Consider the following 20335-nt stretch of genomic DNA (forward strand, 5'->3'; position numbering starts at 1 on the left):
TTTCGTGTGTGCTAAACGGTTCCTGCACTTACCAGAGCACACATGCACTAATCATAATTTACGACTAACACAAATGCAATGGGTGGTGGGTATATTGCCTAAATATTGACTCTTCATTGTGTGGGGCCCTTAAATTGGGCCCTTTTTATTTAATCATTTCTGATATTTTAGAATTTTGAATTGGCTTAACTTCGTGGTTAAAACTTCAACTTCTACACTAAATATTATTTTACTAGTTAAAATAAGAGCTGTTTGTAAAGTTTAATATATACCCAACTGGTAATTTAAATTGTGTCATCTTAATCCTATTTGAAAAGGTACACGATTTTTGTGTGTTAGGTTGACATTTTGATATTATCTTATCAAGTGATGTAAAAAAAAATGATTTTTATTTTTATTATAATTGGTATTTAGATGTTTAATATTTCCACACCTAGCTATAGTTACTATCTCCAATATCAGCTCTATAAATCCTCTTATTATTATTTTTACAATGTGCTAAATTAGTTATAATTTTTAGATCAGTATTGAAAGTTTTTGGAATTTTAAGATCAAATATTGTTATATATTTTGAAGAAACAATTCTGTGTAACTTTAACATGAGTACAACGTTGCAAGCAGATGAGTTTCCAGTATGGGCATTGGTACCAAAAAGAGAAACGGGAGTCACAAACTTCTTGGCAAAAAATCCATCATACGATGGCCGTAATGTGACAATAGCTATATTCGATTCCGGTGTCGATCCTGGATCTCCTGGTCTTAAAGTGAGAACTCTCGGTGAGCAATAGGTAATATTTTTAAATGTTGTCATGAACAAATTTCAGCTTACAAGTGAAGGAAAACCAAAAGTAATTGCTAGATATGACTGCAGTGGTGCTGGCGATGTTGACACCTCAACCATTGCGACACTTGAAGGAAATAAAATAAAAGGACTAAGTGGACGTGTACTTGTGGTAAGAACATGATACCATTTCAACTGTTTTCAAATTATATCTTTAACATCTTATTTCAGATACCAAGTACTTGGAAAAATCCTACTGGAAAGTATCACATAGGTATAAAAAATGTATTTGAGTTATACACTGAGGATGATCAAAGGCAAATTGAAGATAAAAAGATAGAAACGGAATGGGACCCACTTCATAAGCCATTATTATCAAAAGCAATCACGGAACAACAAAATTTCAATAATGTAATTTTATTAATGAATATAGGTAATGTGTCCCTGGTCTATTACTAAATATTTAACATTTTATATAGGAATTTGCTCATTCTACAGTCACACCGACGAGAAACCAGAAATTAAAAAAAGATGACCTAGACTGCACTGTTGAAGCTTTACAAAATTTAGAAAAAAAATATAAATTTATCACCCCAGTTTATGATTGTGTTGTTTTCCATGATGGTGTACAATGGCTGTGAGTATTTTTTAACGGTACTTATGTACCTACTACTTTACGAAAACTTAACTACCATATCAAGCCACATTGCACATTATGTATGTGTAATGTCTTAATTATCAGGTTTTTAATCATTAAGAGGGCACTGCGTTCTTACTGTCTTACATACGCATAACATAGCAAATTCTACCCTCAGCAGATCACGCTTAGTTCTGTTAGTTTAAAAATTACTGTGAATTTACCTCTTATACAATTTAAACATAAGATTTTTACTTAATGAACTTCATAAGTTTTTTTTTTAGATTTTAATTTTGAAACAAGTTATGAGTACCTATTTCAAAATGAAAAAAACCATTTACAATTTTAAAATACTCATAACTTGCTTTCAAATGTAAATATAAAAAAACCTTCTGTGATGCATTAGATAACTACTTCTACATTTTATAACAGGACAATCACTCTATTTTTAAAATTAACAGTGCTAAACATGATCTGTTGAACGTACAATTTTCTATGGTATGCGTTTGTAAGACAGTGAGAACGCATGCAAGGTGTAGTGCTGTCTTAAAAGTGTATTTCATATCAGTGCCGTAAATTATTTTAATGGTCTATGATAGTCGCTCAAAATTTCTTAAATTGTATTTAAAATATCTAAAAATGTATTAACACTTTACCGCTATCTATCTGTGCTAGTACGTATATAACATTGTGCATCGGTCGCGTAGTACAAAATATTAGCGTTCTGTGGGTTTTTCATTGTTTCATGTTCAAATTTATTCCTATTCATGATGTAACAGGATTAGGTTTAGTTAGTACTTTAGAAACATTGAAAACCCTTGGTTTAAATTTAGAAAAATGAGTGGTCAAGGCTATGATGGAGTGGCGACCATGTCTAGTGCTTTTAGTGGTGTACAGGCAATTGTGAGAAAAAAATATCGTAAAACGTTATTCACTCATTGCACATCTCATTCTTTGAATCTTTGTTTGTCTGACGCTTCTAAGACTCAAGATATTCAAAATGATTTTGGAACTGTATCAGAATGTTGTGCATTTTTTCACTTTTCCGCAAAAAGAACCTATATTTTAAAAGAAAAAGTTTTAGAAATTTATCCAAAAACTCAGGCACATAAACTTAAATTACTGTTCGAAACTAGGTGGGTTTTGCATCCTGAGGCTATAATGATTTTTAAAGCATTTTTGCTGCCTATAGATTCTGCTTTAGAGTAAATTGAAAATGATTCTAAAAATAACAAATAAATAAAACGAGCACATAGTCTATTATAGTATCTACAATTTTAATTTCTTCGTAGCTATCTGTGTTTCAATTAAATTATTGAGTTTTACTTACAATTTATCTGAGTATTTACAAACTAAGAATATAGATTTAGTAAACGCATTTGAAAGTGTATCCGAAGTGTCCAAGAAACTTCAAGACAATAGAGAAAATTCAAATGTCGAGTTTCATGAAATTTACGTTAGTATCAATCAGTGTCGTACATATGGTTTTCGGGTTCACCCCCCCCCCCTCCCCCCCCCACAAGACCAAAAAAAAAATTATTGATGCATTTCTTATTGTTAATCATCCATGTATACACAAACATACGTCATAATAAAATGATTATTGAGTATACACTATACTTTAACAACAACGAAAAAAGATTTCATTATGAAATTATGGGTGCCGTATATCAATCAAAATAGACATTTGATTGTACACAGTCAGTTGCGTGCGAACATAATTACCTAAATACATAATATTAATATTGTTATTGTCATTATCTCGACCGACTCGATCGGACAACGGAGAAAAAACCAATTACCTACGTTATAATCGTTGAATTTCGCGTGAACGACAATAATACGGTGAAATGGATTCTATTTTTATAACACTATCGTTAGATAATATTATGACATTTTCGTTCATTCTGTACTATTCGGCAGTTGGAGAAGTTTATGTCAAAAACTATTCATTAAACTCCATAAACCATAGGTAAGTATTTAGATGACAAGATTAGTTAGAGTTTATAACATTCAAATTGTTTATTAACAAAACATTAAACATCAAACATTTATAATATTAAAATTAATTATGAATACACAAGACTGGGCGAGTTAATTATTTTTTTTTTTAACTCAGTTAAGTTAATATGCATACACATAGTATATATTGTATTTTTAAGTACAGAAGTTACCTATCTAATAAGTTATAACTAATAAATAATAATAAATACCTAAAAATAACAAATTAGTATTATATTTAGTTATCTTTCAAACAGATATTATTTGTGTAAATCATAATACAATGAGTAGGTATTTTTAACTTAAATGTTTTAACTATCAACGTGAATACTGTTACTGTGAAACCAAAAGTTCACAACTGAATACTGTTAAAATTACAGGACCACATCGACATCGCACAAAACCGTAAAATCGTAAAATCAATAGGTAATTGGTTTTTATTTTTGTTAATTTTTAGATTTTAGTGTTGGTATTTATTTTTTCCCGAAATGACGACGTCGTACATCGTCGATCGTCGACAACAACAATACCTATTATAGCTTATATAGGCAAATTATATCATATTATTATGTCTATATTATTGACATTTTGACATGGTAACAAAATAGACTCAAATAATGAAATGTAAACAAATTAAGAACAAAATAAATTAACTTAGAAATAAAAAATTAATGAAAAATGAACTCGTTAATTTCACGTTAATTAAAAAATAAATTTAGTAAGTTAGTAGTTAAGTTAAAAATTATTATCATCACATCATTATCATTATTATTCGATATATTTTAGGTTTTAAATGTAAAATAAATAGTAATCATGGCTGAAAAATCGAAATGCAATCTTTTTTTTCAAAACCACTACCCCAATAATGAATTTATTGTCAAATTCATTGAATTCAACTCAAACAGTTATAAGTTCCTCTAGTTCCTCATTACCATCAACTGTATCTGCATCTGATATACCTATCACTCAGTTTACACCTTCGACTACAGATTTTAATCGTACATCTTCCAGTTATAATATTTTTGACATTGCACATTACACAAATAAATTGTAAACGCAAAGTGAAATAGAGGAAATTTTGAGCAAAATTTGGGTCCCTGATATTAATTACAATTTTCCTATCAAATTGAAGTTGAAATTTCAATATAAATGGCTTATTAACTTTCCCTGGTTGGCCTATTCAGAAGTAAACAATGGTGCGTATTGCAAATAATATGTTGCTTTTACTAAGAATGAAGCCGGTTAATAACCAAAAATTGGGAGCATTTGTATTAAAAAAATATGATGATTGGAAATATGCATTGGAAGACTTTAAAAATCATTCAAATTTAGAATATCACAAAAAGAGTTTTAGTGTTGGTTATTTTTTAACCACCACTACTAATTTTATTGTTCTGTTGCTTCCACCCCCCACTCCTGGACACTCAAGTACTTAATACCAAATTACGATTCCCCTGAGCATATCTATAGGTCTATCAAATTAATTTAGAAAAGTATCTGGACTTAGAATTTTACAGGTTAATACAATTATACAAAAATAACCTGGTACCTAGTCCAGTATCATGTTGTAGAATGACCTTGTATTGTGATTTATGATTTTTGAACAAAAGAAAGTATCGAATACTAAAATACACCTCAATAGATTAGCAATTTCTTTAAACGTCTATATTATACAGATTTCTATTATTTGTCTTTATGCAAGTTAATATTTTTTTTTAATTATACAAATGTTTATAGTGCATGCTTGGATACTTCTGAAATAGGAGATTTGGCTTCATGTAAACTCATGGGAGAATTTAGCGAAGATCCAGTTAATAATTTCGATTACATCACTGCTTTCGATCGAATGAGTTATTCGTTTAATGTGTATAACGATGGAGATGTATTGGAAATCGTATCTCTTTGTTGTAAGTACCAGATATAAGTATTTAGTTAATAATTTAGGCAACATGAAATTGAAAATTTTTAATCCTGCATTAGCATCTCATGGGACACATGTATCTGCTATTTCTGCTGGGTATTTTCCTGATGAACCATACAGAAATGGAGTGGCCCCTGGCGCCCAAATTATATCCTTAATGATTAGCGATAGTCGTTTAGGGGAAGACTGTACAGAAACTGCAATTGTGAGAGCAATGATTAAAGTTATGGAACTGAGAAAGAAGTTTAACATAGACGTTATAAATATGAGTTATACGTGTTACACAAATTGGTCTCATGCTGGGTAATTTTAAATTTTTCTGACTGAAAACAATTATGTACAATACATTATTGTTTGATTTATAGAAGAGTTGGTGATATTATGAATGATGTAGTAGACAAGCATGCAGTCACTTGGGTTGCATCTGCTGGCAATAATGGACCAGCTTTATGCACTATTGGTGCACCTCCAGATATTTCAAATACGACGATTATTGGTAAAAAACTATAATATTACATACTATAATATTATATATTTATCTTGTTGGCTTGTCCTACAATTAATGAATGTTAATTTATATACAGGAGTTGGAGCCTACGTATCACCAGATATGATGACAGCAGAATATTCTATGCTAAACAAACTCCCAGGAAATACTTATACATGGTCCTCAAGAGGACCAACAATTGATGGTGGTAGAGGAATCAGCGTATGTGCACCAGGCGGCGCAATAACATCTGTACCTGGATACCTGTTAAGAGGATCAGAGTTTATTGATGGCACAAGCATGTCTGCACCTCATGTAGCTGGAGCAACTGGTTGGTTATTTAGTTATTAAAAACTATTCACTATTAACAGTATATACTAATTTTTCAGCTGTATTAATATCTGGACTCAAAGAAAAAAATATTGATACTTGTCCTTATTTGATTAAACGAGCAATGGAAAATACCGCATTGTATAATGATAAGATTGATCACTTTTCACAAGGACATGGTTTATTACAAGTATAAAATATAAAATTATAAAACTAAAAATATTTATAACTACTATTATTAAGTAGCACTGTTTAAATGAAATTTTATACAAAAAAATATCTTCAGCAATGACAATATTAACACTGTTAATAAAAATATTTACTTTAAACTTAAAATCAACATTTATCATAATTCATAATTTATATTAAGAGACACTTCTATTTAATGTTTTAAATTTAATTTATTCAAGATATATATACATTGTACAAATTAAAAATAATATAAGCAATATTATAGATATACTGTTAATTATAATCTTATTATAGGTTGAAAAAGCTTTTGATTATTTAACTCAGTACTACACTGAACAAGAATCATATGTTAAGTTCATGTTTTCTTGTAGTACCAAAGGCCACAGTGTTAACGGGAATAAAGGAATCCACATCAGAAATGCAATTGAAAACAAAGTGGTGGACTGTGTTATAATTGTGGAACCAGTGTTTTTAAATAATGTAAATGTCGGTAAGTGACTCAGTTACTAAGTACATACAAATGAGCATAAATTGTTTACCAAGCGCGCAAAGCCGGGGCTGTGACTGTACATGCGCGTGCTCTCCGCTGTCTCTTTTACATTATTGAGAGCATCCAATTTTATTATAGTATGGAAATAATTGGGTTGTTTTAATAGGTACCTGATACCTCTACTACTATTTTATTAATAATAAAAATATATTTACCATCAAGATTTTTCAGTACGATATCTGCATATTCATGACAAATGATTTTTATTCTAGCACATGTATTATTTTTCTTAATAAATATAATATTATTTGGTATAACATGTTGACTAGAGCTCTGCACGGTCCGTTTTCTTATAGACCGGACAGGACTGGACCGGACCGATAAAATAAAAATGAAGCCAGACCGAACGATTATTTTATGATGATAATGGTTTTTATTTTTCAACGTACCTAATACAAATTATATTATTAAATCAACGTTCAAAATGCAGATCACTATAGATCGGACAATATATACCCAATATAAATTTGAAGGCAGACTGGACTGGACTATTTTTTTAGACGAAGAGACCGAACCGGACCGAAATACATTAAATTATAATACACAAAGACCGAAAAAAAACCGGACCATGGTCCGGTCCGGTCTAGACCAGACCGTACAGAGCTCTAGACACAACATTTTCCATACATCTTCATTTGTTGTATGGGTATTCATGTTCCTAATATGTAATTGTTTCATCTAAAAAATACAATTTAAACATTTTATCTTTTATAAAAAAAAAAATTGTTTCTCATATTTGATACTAATTCTTAACAAAACAGTGTCGAAATACTGGTTCAGATGTTGCCAATTGAATCTTAATTGAAACTCTATTTATAAAAAATGGACTATGGACTTTCTTCTATCGAGCTGCGAGCTAAATTCTCACTTCTATAATCTTTGAATATTACAAAACAAAACACTCTATTTCTGCTAGGATCATCTGTGTTATTAAAAACCGACACTTTTTTACGCTTTCAACACGTTTTTCAAATTCTGTTTTTAATAAAATTGTTCTTCCTATAAATCCATGGGTAAATCCATGTTTCTGGTAAATAATGTCCTATTATCAGTTGACGTGCTCACCAATAATTAATCTCTGATCCAGGAAGAGTGGGCTCGTTCAGGTAAATATCACGAAGCACTGCTATTTTCAAACGTCAATATGTACCTACTCGGTATATTAATTTAACGACGTTTGTCGTGGTAAGTACCTACGGTAAAGGAAGAAACGCTGGAAATTTAATTTGGGTTTTCCTAAATATTTATACGTAGGTACCTATTACGTACAATTAATGTTGTATATTTTATGCATTTGTAATCATTAATCATTATTGTTTTCGATGGATAATCGAGTGTGTGATAAATTAGTTTTTCTGTAGGAAATCAAAATTATTGTTATTTGTCTTAAATCACATTGTTTAACGTATTTTTATCGTTACAGACGCTGATAGAAAAATTAATTTCCAAATGCACTTGTGCTTGACGAGTGACGTTTCGTGGATACTTTTACCTAAATATCTGGAACTGATGTACATGAAATGCCATTTTAACATAAAAGTCGATCCAAGTGAATTGTCTCCAGGAGTGCACACGACTACGTAAGTCATGAGAATATTACAAAATAGAAATGTATTACATAATCATTAGTGGGGTAATTAGGAGTGAGGACACGGGCCTTTAGATTTGGTATTTGTAGCCCGGTTTAATTTTTAAAGGCTCCCCATAACAAAAAAATTTGTAATATGATAATATATTTTTAGGTATGTTCAATGTATAATTTAGAGTATAGTAACTGGTTTTCCTTACCAGGTTTATTCTATAGTTTTTATTAATTTATTAGTATCGTTGACAGTCAACTGTTGTAGGCATTTATATTTTTACATTATGGTGTATCGTGTATAGACAAATTTATAATTTTATAAATAGCCAGTAATGCAATCGATAATATTAAAAAAAACCAAAAACTACAATAGCTACTGCGCCAGCAGGGGTGGATCTAGGGGGGGGGGGGGGGGTTCAGGAGATCAGCTGACCCACAGTTAATATTTGCTGATCAAGTTGGCTTCTTTTCAGATCTTGGGTGTTTGAACACTTGGACCCTCAAAACACACATACAGCATAAATGATTTTTTTTGTTTTATATACCTAGTATACAAGTATATAGATTTCTAATTTGGTTTTAATAAGTGGCCCCTTGAAATGTCCTGACCCACACTTCCCTAACTCTGGATCCGCCCCCTTGCGCCAGTTCAATGAATTGGTACAGTGGTGGCCATGTGAATTGCCTATATTTTTTAAAGAAAAAATCATGTCTCATGAGAGGAATAAATATTATTTACTCTTTAAATAAATTATATTATTTAAAATATTGCTAACTGACCATAATACTTAATGCATGTGAACCGCCTAACATAATAAACTGTGTTCCGCGAAACTACAGTGCTTTTTTCAACATTTTAAATCAATCTCTGTGTTAAATGTTGGTGCATTTCAAAAGATGAATATCTTCAATTGTCACAAAAGGCGGTGTTGGCACTTTTACCATTTGCAACCCCTTATATGTGTTCACCACCTATGTACCAACAAAAACAAAATACCGCAACAGACTTGATGTTGAACCTAATATGAGAATAGAATTTTTATCAATAAAGCAAAAAATCTTTTAATTAATTTTATCAATTAAGAATAATATTTGTAATAATAAAAAGTAATTTCACTCATCTCATTAAAATTAAAATTTAGAAGTCCTATTATTGTCTTTTATATTTAAAATATTTTTTGAATGAAATACAGAATAGTGTGTACACATTATTATTATATGTAATTATTATGATTTTTATTATAAATAATCCTTACATAAAAATTAAAATCACACATTAAAACTATTGAAACAAAGCACGGGTTCTAATTGTTGAGCTATAATATATTAATTATAACCGTTAAAAGCTAAAAAAAAAGCTAATAAGCCAAAAAAAAAGTACGGGTTCCGCAATAAAAGAGGACATAAAAAAAGGGTTCCACAGATAAAAAAGTTTAAGAAATGTTGGCCTAAACTTACTACTAAATAAAATTGTAACTGATTAGTATTAATTTATTTTGTTTTGGTCAGTGTTAGAGCTTATGATGTAAAAAACACTGTAAAAGGCCCGGTGTTTACCTTTGAAGTCACTGTTGTCCGGCCAGTAAAAACCGATGATTTTGGGTTATTATCTTATGACAACGTCAATTTCAACCCAAATTCCCTAATAAAAAGGGATTTTGTGCTAGTACCCAAAAAGGTCTCTTGGGCCAGTAAGTCAAATTTATTATAATATTATTACAATAATATTACAACATTTTGATTTTGAATAAGAAAATGTTGTAATAATATTTGCAGCTCTCCACATAAAACATCTTGACACCGACGTCAACGCTAAATTCATACTACATAGTGTTCAATTGTTGCCTCAAAAATCGTGTACATTTATGGAATATCGCAAGGAATTTAAGTTGATGCATAATGAATTTCAAGCTCATTTCAAAGTTGAGGTACGTTTTGACTTTGACAATTTTCATCATGAGTCATGACTCATGTCACATATGGTATATATTATATATGGTAATTTAGAATCTAATAGTTATTATTGTACTGACGAAGCGAGAGGTGGAAAGAAAGGTAAAATAAATATTAAATCATGTGTTTGAAACTTTAAAAAATTTTATAGTGAATAGGTGTAGTGTATAGGTTTTATAAAAAGAAGTACCTACAATTTTAAATAAGTATCTTTCAATTAAATTCATTTAATTTTCATTCATCAAAATTTGATTTATTCTGTATTTTATAATTACTATATAATATAGACTAAATAATACCAATAAAAATTTCAGGTAAACCTAAAATTATATTTTGTACTAATGTTCATAAATAAAATCTTTAAATTAATTTTATTATAAATAAAATGTTGTTGAGTGAATTTCATCCAAGAACTATTTTTTCAAAATATTCGAAGAACAGATTATCAATTTTCAGTTTTCCCTAAATGTGTATAAGTTTTATAAATTAATACTATTCAATATTAAAAAAAAATAATGTTTTTTTAGTAAATACCTATTACGTATTTAGACCTATAGAATAATATATTATCTCGATTTAATATTTTAGAATTAGAAATAATAATCGCTACTTATGCAAATTCAAATAATCAACTTCTATATGTAAGCACTTTATTTTATTAAATAAAATAGATTTTTAATGCCCTAGGTTAGGTTAAAAATTATTATTTAAAAATTATTTATTGTTTTCCTAATAACATTAAAATATCACTTAAAAAATATTATTTACATATGAAGAAGATTTAATGGTATTTTGGTATCATACTTACTTTGTATAGATATAATACATTTTCATTTGTATAATATATTTTGTAATTTAATGTTATTTAATTTTATTACATGGATATACTAACTACTGTCTTCTGTAGTCTATACCACTGTTAGACCATTTACATGGCTATTAAATATAATATACAATTATAAAATGTAGCTTATTTAATTTTTTTGTCTGGTTGGAACTCTCCAAATAGATGGGAAAATCACTTTATTATATTGTTTCATGGGCTAGCAATATTAGATATAACCTTATTATCAATATAGCCATAGACTTTACACTCTTTAACTCTTACCTCTTGGCTCTTACAAAAGTATACATCAGCGTCAGGGTTGCAGAGTAGGCAGCGCTTCTAAAATAATCTTATTTCTTAAATCATGGCTGATATTAATAAATTACCTTAACAAATACAATAACAATTGACATGAATTGTGTTACCAAAAATTCTGCCCCCGGCCAGCAAAGTATACGCATATGAAATTGTTTGAAACTAATATTCATTATTGCATATCGGTCATTGATTTTAAACATCGTTACAGGCATACAGCTGATTTAAAACAATATAAATATACTTATGAAAAAACTAATTTATTCTTAAAACTTGTATTTTAGACCTTTATCATATAACAATATATTAAGAAAGTATGTAAATATGAGGCTCCTAAACATTTGTGGTCAAATGCACTTGGATCCATGAATCCTGAATTTTATATTTTTATGTAAAATCCTAGTAATAATTTTTTAAATTATATTTTCATATTTTGCATAAGAATCAATGGCTAATTTAGCTTTGTTAATTATTTAGTTTAGAAAACTTAAATTTAACTATTGGCCATCTACTAATAGATATTATAGCTTAGTTAATATACAATTAGTTATATTGTATTGCACAAATAACTATAGTTATTTTAAGTTTTATTTTTTTGAATTGCTGCGTAAGGTATTTATATTGAAAGTTTTTATTTTAATAGGAAAATGTGGTATTAGAGATTGCTTTGGCGAAATATTGGCAGTGTTTTTCAAATATAAAACTATCCTACAAATTACAATTTCATGGTGTCATACCTCAATCAAAAAACATAGCAATGTATCACGGAATGGGTTTACAGTCGGTGATATTGAAACCTGGTATAAAGAATGAAGAAATCCAACCATTTGTTTCTTTGAATCATCTTATTACCAATCTTAGGTATGCTTATCAATTTATTAATTATTCTACTTAGTACTTGGTACTTATACAGAATAATATTATTTTATAGTAGTTGTGAGTCTTACGTGATCATTAGACATTATTGGGTTTTAAACAGATTTAAATTAGAATTATTTACTGTACCAAAAGTAACCAAGGTGGATCTTTTTAACAGACAACACTCATTATTTTGTAAAGTATAAACTTTTTTTCAAAATGTTAGATCAATATGCTGTAAACTGAACATTTTACTATTATCGTATTCACCTTTATATTTATTTCTGAACCATCAATTTTGATTTTAAAATAACAATAAACCTCTATTTTTAATTTTATAATCTAAAGTAGAATAATAATTATCAATTATATAATCTAAAGTAGTATTATTATCTTAAATGTCGGTACAATATGTCAAATATCAAACAGGTATTTTTTAAATTAAAAGTTAAAACATATTTACGGTTTGGATTACATTTAAAAATAAAAATTTGATAAATGAACCAACATTAGGGCTATATGAACACACTTAAATTTTTAAAAAAGGAAGTTTTGAAATTGTTTTTACTTTTTTAACTTCTTTACTCTTAAAAGATTCACTACCTGTCTACCTATATCTGTATTTTTTAACCAGTGTGACATACCGACAAGTCATCCATCTATCCAAGGATGACATCGACCCACTATATAGGTGACATAAAATATCCACTGGCAAAGGAAAAAAAAAAATAAGAGAATTTTTAATTTTTTCAAATAAATATGTATTTTTGACGGCTTTATGGCCGTCATGTAAAGGTCACTAACATTGGCACAACATAATAATATTAATAATATTATAATACCTACTTTTTATAATTCATTATTACTTTTCAATAATCGTATTTTTTTTTAATTATCAATTTAAAGTGTCAATGTTTATTAAACCTTGCAACTCAAATAATGTGTATAATTATTATTTATCTGTGTACTGTATTTTTTTAATAAAATGAAAGACGCACCTATTTTTCTTTAAAATTGTTCAATATATTTATGTTAGGGGGACTACTAGTGTCTAAGGGTACACGAAACAAAAAAAGTTTGAGACCCACTAACCTATGCACTATGTAATAAGTGTATTATTTAAACCAGACAAAAATAATAAAGAGTGAAAACAGTTTATAGGTCAACTGTTTCTCTTTACATTTATTTCAGTATTAATAATTAATCATTTGATGAACAATTTTTTAGTCCAATTGAAGGGAAAATCACTGCTTTAACTTATCGTGATGTTATTCCACCACAAAGACTAATCTACCAATTAAATTTATCTTATGCCTTCTATTTGCCAAAATCATCTGCTGTATATGCAACTTGTGGTTTATTTGATGAAATCAATTATGAGAGTGAATATGAATCACAACTATGGATGTGGTTTGATTCAAATAAACAGTATATTGCTGCTGGAAATTCATATTATAATAAGGTTTTAATTTACTATTAATTTTTAAACAAACAAAATTATTTATGTACCTACTAATTCATAATACCTACTATTTATGTTGTTATTTTTTGCGTGTTTAGCTTGACAAAGGCGATTATACTATTAAGATGCAAGTACGGCATGAGCGGAGAGAGTTATTACAAAATATCATTGACCTGCCTATACAAGTGGTTCAACAATTGAAAAACCAAATAAACTTAGATGTGTACAGTAGTCATCATCAAGCCACAATTTTTGGAGAAAAATCTTCATGTTTTATTATGACTCCTAATGGTGATATGTGCAACCTGTATATTGGATCACTTTCTAATGATGAGTATGTATACAATAATTATCAAACTATAGTCCAACTTACATATTTTTATTTTAGAATAATTTCATTGAAGTTATTACCTGGACACTGTTTGACTGGAAATGTAATATATGCTAAAGATAAATATGGAGAGAAAGTTGTGAGTATTTATTTAATAATTTGATATTAAATATTTATATAATGGTAGAGTTAAAAGGTTAAAGTTATTAGTTATTCCTAACCAATCATTTACATAATATCATATGTTGAATATATTGTTATGAGTAGGACAAGAACTTTTATAATTTGATGTAAATACTTATTTTTTTGTTTAATTTTCAATTTAATTATAATCAGAAATGAATGGTTTAGTTAAATTATATTATATGATAACAATAATTAAGTACACATTTTCTTTTAAAATGAATGTTGTATGTTTAGGATACATACAATTTCAAGTACTTCATAACGGATACATTTAATACAAAGTATGGACTAAAACCAGTGGAAGAAAATAATATAGAGGAATTTAATACAGCAATGTGTGAAACAAAATTAAATTGGTTAACATCATTAGGTATATTCTGATGAATATATTTACCATAATATACTGTATGTATTAAAAAAATAAAGATAATAATTAATTTATATTTTATAATCTGATAGAGTATGGGGAAGATTCCAGAAGATTTTATGACAGTTTATGCAAACAATTTGGAGATAGAAATTCTTCTGTTCATACATCATGGATACAATGTATTGAACCAGAAAATAAAAAAATATTTCCTAATTTTGAAATTTCTGACTTTGATGTAGAAAAAGTAAAACTTATAATCATTGCTGCTGATCGTGCTCTAAACATTATTGATCAAGTAGATCTTCTTGCATTTTATGGAATTGAGGCTGATCAAAGACGTGAAGCTTCTAAAATTAAAATGTACAAAATACATTTGTGTGTTATTAAAATTAAATCTCATCTAATGTTTACATATTTCAGATCTAAAGACCGTTTAAAAAATATTGTGGTTGAAGCACTATGTCGAAAAGGTGCAGCAATGTGCCAATTGTATTTTTATAAAAATGTGATCAACAAAAAAAGAGATAAAAATGACTTACAGGATATTGATGACATTTTGCTACAAGTTGCCCGTTTTATTCCTCCAGATTTTGATTTTAATGTTAGTTAAATTTTAAAATTATAATTTTTTACTTGATTCCAAATTTTTAATTTTATTTCAGAGCTTGAATTATTTTAATATTTGGCACGGAGCAGTGTATCAAAATTATGGACGTTTGATGAAAATACTTTTGAGGATGTTGGAGGATGAACATATTAAAGAAGTTGAAAGTTGCTTGTTGTGGACTGTTAATATTAGGTTTGGGGCTTATTCCAAAGCCAAACACTTAGAAGCTGCTATTTCAAATGCTTTAGTGGTCCACTATCCAAAAACATTCCGTCCATTTTAAAATAAGTTAATTTATTTTAATAGATTACGGTTATATTCTAAGGTATACCACATTATGTATAAATAAAGTTTACTAAATATATTATTGACAATATTGTGTTTTCAAAACACAAAAGTAATATAAATAACATTTTTCATTTTCAATAAAATTATATTCAATCATCCGTTAATTGTTTATTTTTTTTGTAAATAATATTGGTTGCTTATAACAATTTAAGAATAGCAACTTATCTATTGTAATGACCTAGGACAGTAGTCTCAAACTCAAACAACCAGCTAGCCATATATTTATACATCATGTACCGCTGGCAAAACAATGTCGTAGACCTTTTTCTTTTTACTTAGGTAGGTATGTGGTATGTCTGTACAATTTATAATTTATAAAGATATACCTAACGATCTGTGTGGAGTTACGCACATGACACACATACTAAGTACTTAGTATACTATATATTTTACACTTAACACCAATAATTACAAATCACATAATATGAAGTTTTTATTGTGTTGCGATTACCTAAAATTATCCTATCAGTAATTACTAATAAGTAGGGCCCGGATTTATATGCAATAAAAATCTATAAAATATGCAGATTCATATCATGAATATGCAAAAAATATGCAAAATGAATTTTTTTACAAATTAACAATATATTACGTATAAAAATTGTTTATTAATAAAAATAAAAAAAATTAATGACATTGTGTAAATATAAAAGTGTTATAAATCTTAGTACATAAATCTTTGTTAAACTCATTTGTATTTTGATTATTAGTTCTGACCTGATTAAATGTTTTTTTTATGAAAGGTTGAGTGGTCTTTTCTTCTTTCAATCTGCGATTCGATATAATATGTTTTGCAGTTTCTAAATGTTGTACTACTTGAAACTTTCTGTTACATGATACATTTACACAACAAAAATTGCAAAATAAAATATTTCCGTCTGTTTTAAATATGTTTGGATATTCATTTACGTACCGGGAAGCATTATTTACTTTAGGCATTATATAAAAATAAAAGTCGCAAGTTAGATTTTTGAAACAAAATATTCCGTGCACTGTACACTACGCACGATAAAGACCATACTAAAACTAAATTCTGTGTTACCCAATATGTATTGTACAGTATACTATACTGTTATCTAATATGGACGTGTTTAGGTAATAATAAATTTACCATTAGAAAATCCAATATTTGTCGTCATTCGTCGGCCGTCGATAACGATGATGTCGATTGACATATGAACTTATCGATGTATAATGTATTATTTATAAATTATAATCGACAGTAGGTATCTTTACAGACGTAAATTCTATGAATTGTAGAATATGCAACATTTATGCAACTATCAATAAATATGCAATAAATATGCATTTTCATTCAAATATGCAAAAATATGCAAAAAAAAAATTGAACCATAGAATCTACACATTACGAAACGTCGACATTTATAATCAAAATTATTCTAGGTGAATTATAGAAGAACATGTATTTGCATATAAATCCGGGCCCTACTAATAAGGAATTAATTACTAAAGAGGAATGTGAAAATAAAGCATTACGAATGTCAAATAATATTAAATTGATAGTTATTGATGTTTCAATAAAAACTATAATTTTTATCGTTCAATAATAATGATATTATTAGAAATATTGCAAACTATTACGGGACCACTTAAATGAAAGAATACCTAGCCATCCTAGAGAAACGACATGATAATCTCCGTCACATGTACCAACGAGCAACTCTTCCATAGTATCTCTTCCAAAACTCACAATATCCCTAAAAACGTCCTTGGAAAAACGTCCCCGTTAATAAAATAAAAAAAAATAATAATTTAACCAATATCAATTGTTAATTTTTAGATTCTGAGTGGAACGATGAATGTATTGACTTTACAATGATGTTTGTTTTTTTTTTTAAATTTTTTTTTGTGTCTGTCATCACCTTTTGAGACAGTAAAAGTGCTTGGATTTTCTTCAACAGTATCTTTTCTGACAGGAAAGTGAATCTAGTTGGTACTTTGGGGGGTCAAAAGTAAACATTTCCCACTTTCCCAGTAGTTTTCAAAAGCGCCATGAAAAAGAAAAGAAAAATTAAGGAAAAACGAGAATTTTTAAGCAAAATTTGTTTTGAGAAAATCGAATTTGGTTTTGGGTACAATTCTAAAAACAAATGACCGTAGGTACATGCAATTTTGACTGAATGTTTATATTAGCATTTTCTATACACCATAACATTTTCCAAATATTTTGACTAATTTTGAGCAGTTTACGGACATTTTCAGTTTCCATTTTTTTTAGTTTTTTTTCTATAAATATCAATAAAATGTTATTTGTTGATTAAAAAAAGCTTGAAAATTTAATACAAGGCTCCTACTATATTGTTACAATGATATTTGAAAAATATTAAGAATCCTTAGTCACAGTTTTTATTTATAAGCATTTAAAGTTCAAATATTGACAAAATACAAAAAAATCACGAAAATTACCAAATTATTTTGAGTTGAGAAATCATAAAATTCTAACCTAACCTAACCTAACCCAAGACTAATAAAAATATTTTGAAAATTTTATCAAGTAGAGGAAATGATCTTTATATAATAAATAACAAGAAAACCTAAAACATGGAAACCACCAGGTGGCCGGCAACGATTCTCGGGCGTCATGGGCACGACGCACGCCAGGGGAAAGGGTGAAGATGGAGGCGTAGCAGACGAAGAACAAACGTAACTTCCAACAGCTAAATGAGAAGAGGAAGGCCAGGGAGCTCATAGTAAGCCAACAACGCCGGCTAGCCAAATAACCTGAATCCACCTCGGAAGCGGAGGCCACTAGCAAACCACCGTCCTAACCAGAACCGTGTCAAGCAATTCAGCGCCCCGGGGCAATTCGCACTCCTTCCCTACAATTTGGGCTACAGGTTAGGTTTAGCATATTAGGCGCAAATAAAGGCGCTCCCCTTACTTTTACAAAACTATGGCGCCCGGGGGCAATTGCCCCTTTGCCCCCCCCTTAACATGGCCACTGATGGCGATGGGGGTGAACCTACCGGCTAGGAAGCTGCAGTCTCGACCGACCGTTGGTCCCGGTGGTCCGACGTTTGTGCCCCGCTTCCAACCAGAGTTATACCGAGGGGAGGGGAGAACGAAACGGTAGCCCCCTACTTCGGAAATTCAGAAACCTGACCATGCCAATCGTTTGTGCTCTGTTTGTTGATTAAAATAGAAAATGAAAATAGTCATTATAGAGCTCGGAAGTTGTTGTATTTGTATGTTATTTGGGGGTTATTAGATTTGTCATTAAGTAAACACTCAACTTGAAATTATTTTACAACGAAAATCATAGGAAAAGTTTACAATTCATATTTTTGCACATTTAGTGATTTTGTAGTTTTAGGAGCATATTTCATAATTAATAATACAATTTGATAATTTAGCTAAAAAAAAGATTTTTTAATAAATGTTTATTAGGAAGTATAATATATAAAAATATTAATATTTATGAAAAGTGTAAGTAAAATTAAAAATAGGTACTTACATATTTTTTAATATTTTTCGTACTTTTTTCAGGGATTTCATTAGTACTTCTTATTATACTCAGTTGAGGCATTATGCATAACGTATATTTTATCTTTATTATTGGATTACCAATATCATTGTTTATAAATTATAATTCATGCTCCAAAATAACTACCAGCATTGATTTTTATTAAATAATAAATATTGATTTTTTCAATTATAAATTTTTTTTACTAACATACATGCTTCAACGCATCTTATCGATATGCGTTTCATTCCTGTGAAGCTATTCTACATAAAAAAAAGAGATCTCGATATTAAATTATATAACTGTTGTATTACATTCTGAGTGTCACCTGTCACCTCCAATCGTCATACATTAGACACCAGACTTCCGCCACAGACACAACTTCCGTAACACGCGTCATAGTGTTATTATGAACTTGGCCATCGACCACAGGATCTCCGCGGCTACCGTTGATACGCAGGTGATGTCATATTTTCTTGAACTATTCCAAGTTTAGCAATTAAAATTGATACAATCCCAAGACGAATAAAACAAATTAATCATTTGTAAACCGTCCTGGTATATACTTTGGCCAATGGTCAGAAATTTGTGGAATTAATCATAGATTTATACCAATTAAAATCTAATCAATTAATTTCAATTAATTACTTTATTGAATTAAAATTTTTTAACTCATTAGATGACTGAAAAGCAAAGTAATGATCTCTTAAATCAAAATATAGTAAATTAGCAATTACTTTTAATGAAAGAGATTAGTTAAAATTATAACATTTATTTTCAAATTCAAATTATTTATTTGTATCACTAAATCCCTTAATAACACCAATTAACTGATTAATTTCTTTATTTTATTAATTATTTTAATAATATCAAATTTTATATAATGATTTATATCAAATCGAATATATTGAATTTTATTTAAAATATTTAATATATTAAATAATGAAATATTAATATTATATAAAATTAAAAAAACTAAATTTATATTTATTGCACTTTTTATATTTATTTTACTTAATAACTTTTTCAGATTATTTCCTTATATTATCAGCCATATAATTTTTTTAATTATCTTAGCTTTACCATTCTGATTATTTCACATTATTTTTTCAAC

The 20335-nt window shown here is 28.7% G+C and overlaps 1 protein-coding gene across 1 annotated transcript; it reads left to right on the forward strand.

Annotated features, from left to right (window-relative positions):
- Positions 1 to 599: 599 nt before the first annotated feature.
- LOC132947870 (tripeptidyl-peptidase 2-like) lies at positions 600 to 15672 on the forward strand. The gene is made up of 21 exons (XM_061018104.1): positions 600 to 764; positions 825 to 953; positions 1013 to 1192; positions 1261 to 1418; positions 5157 to 5326; positions 5400 to 5643; positions 5706 to 5836; positions 5925 to 6158; positions 6217 to 6347; positions 6644 to 6839; positions 8323 to 8479; positions 9991 to 10172; positions 10258 to 10409; positions 12219 to 12436; positions 13661 to 13895; positions 13994 to 14229; positions 14284 to 14365; positions 14647 to 14782; positions 14872 to 15142; positions 15203 to 15383; positions 15445 to 15672. Exons 1-21 carry the CDS (start codon positions 600 to 602, stop codon positions 15670 to 15672), a joined length of 3816 nt encoding a protein of 1271 aa, XP_060874087.1.
- The last annotated feature ends 4663 nt before the right edge of the window (positions 15673 to 20335 follow it).

This window comes from Metopolophium dirhodum, chromosome 6 (assembly GCF_019925205.1).
Source record: "Metopolophium dirhodum isolate CAU chromosome 6, ASM1992520v1, whole genome shotgun sequence".
In the NCBI taxonomy this organism is placed as follows: Eukaryota; Metazoa; Arthropoda; class Insecta; order Hemiptera; family Aphididae; genus Metopolophium; species Metopolophium dirhodum.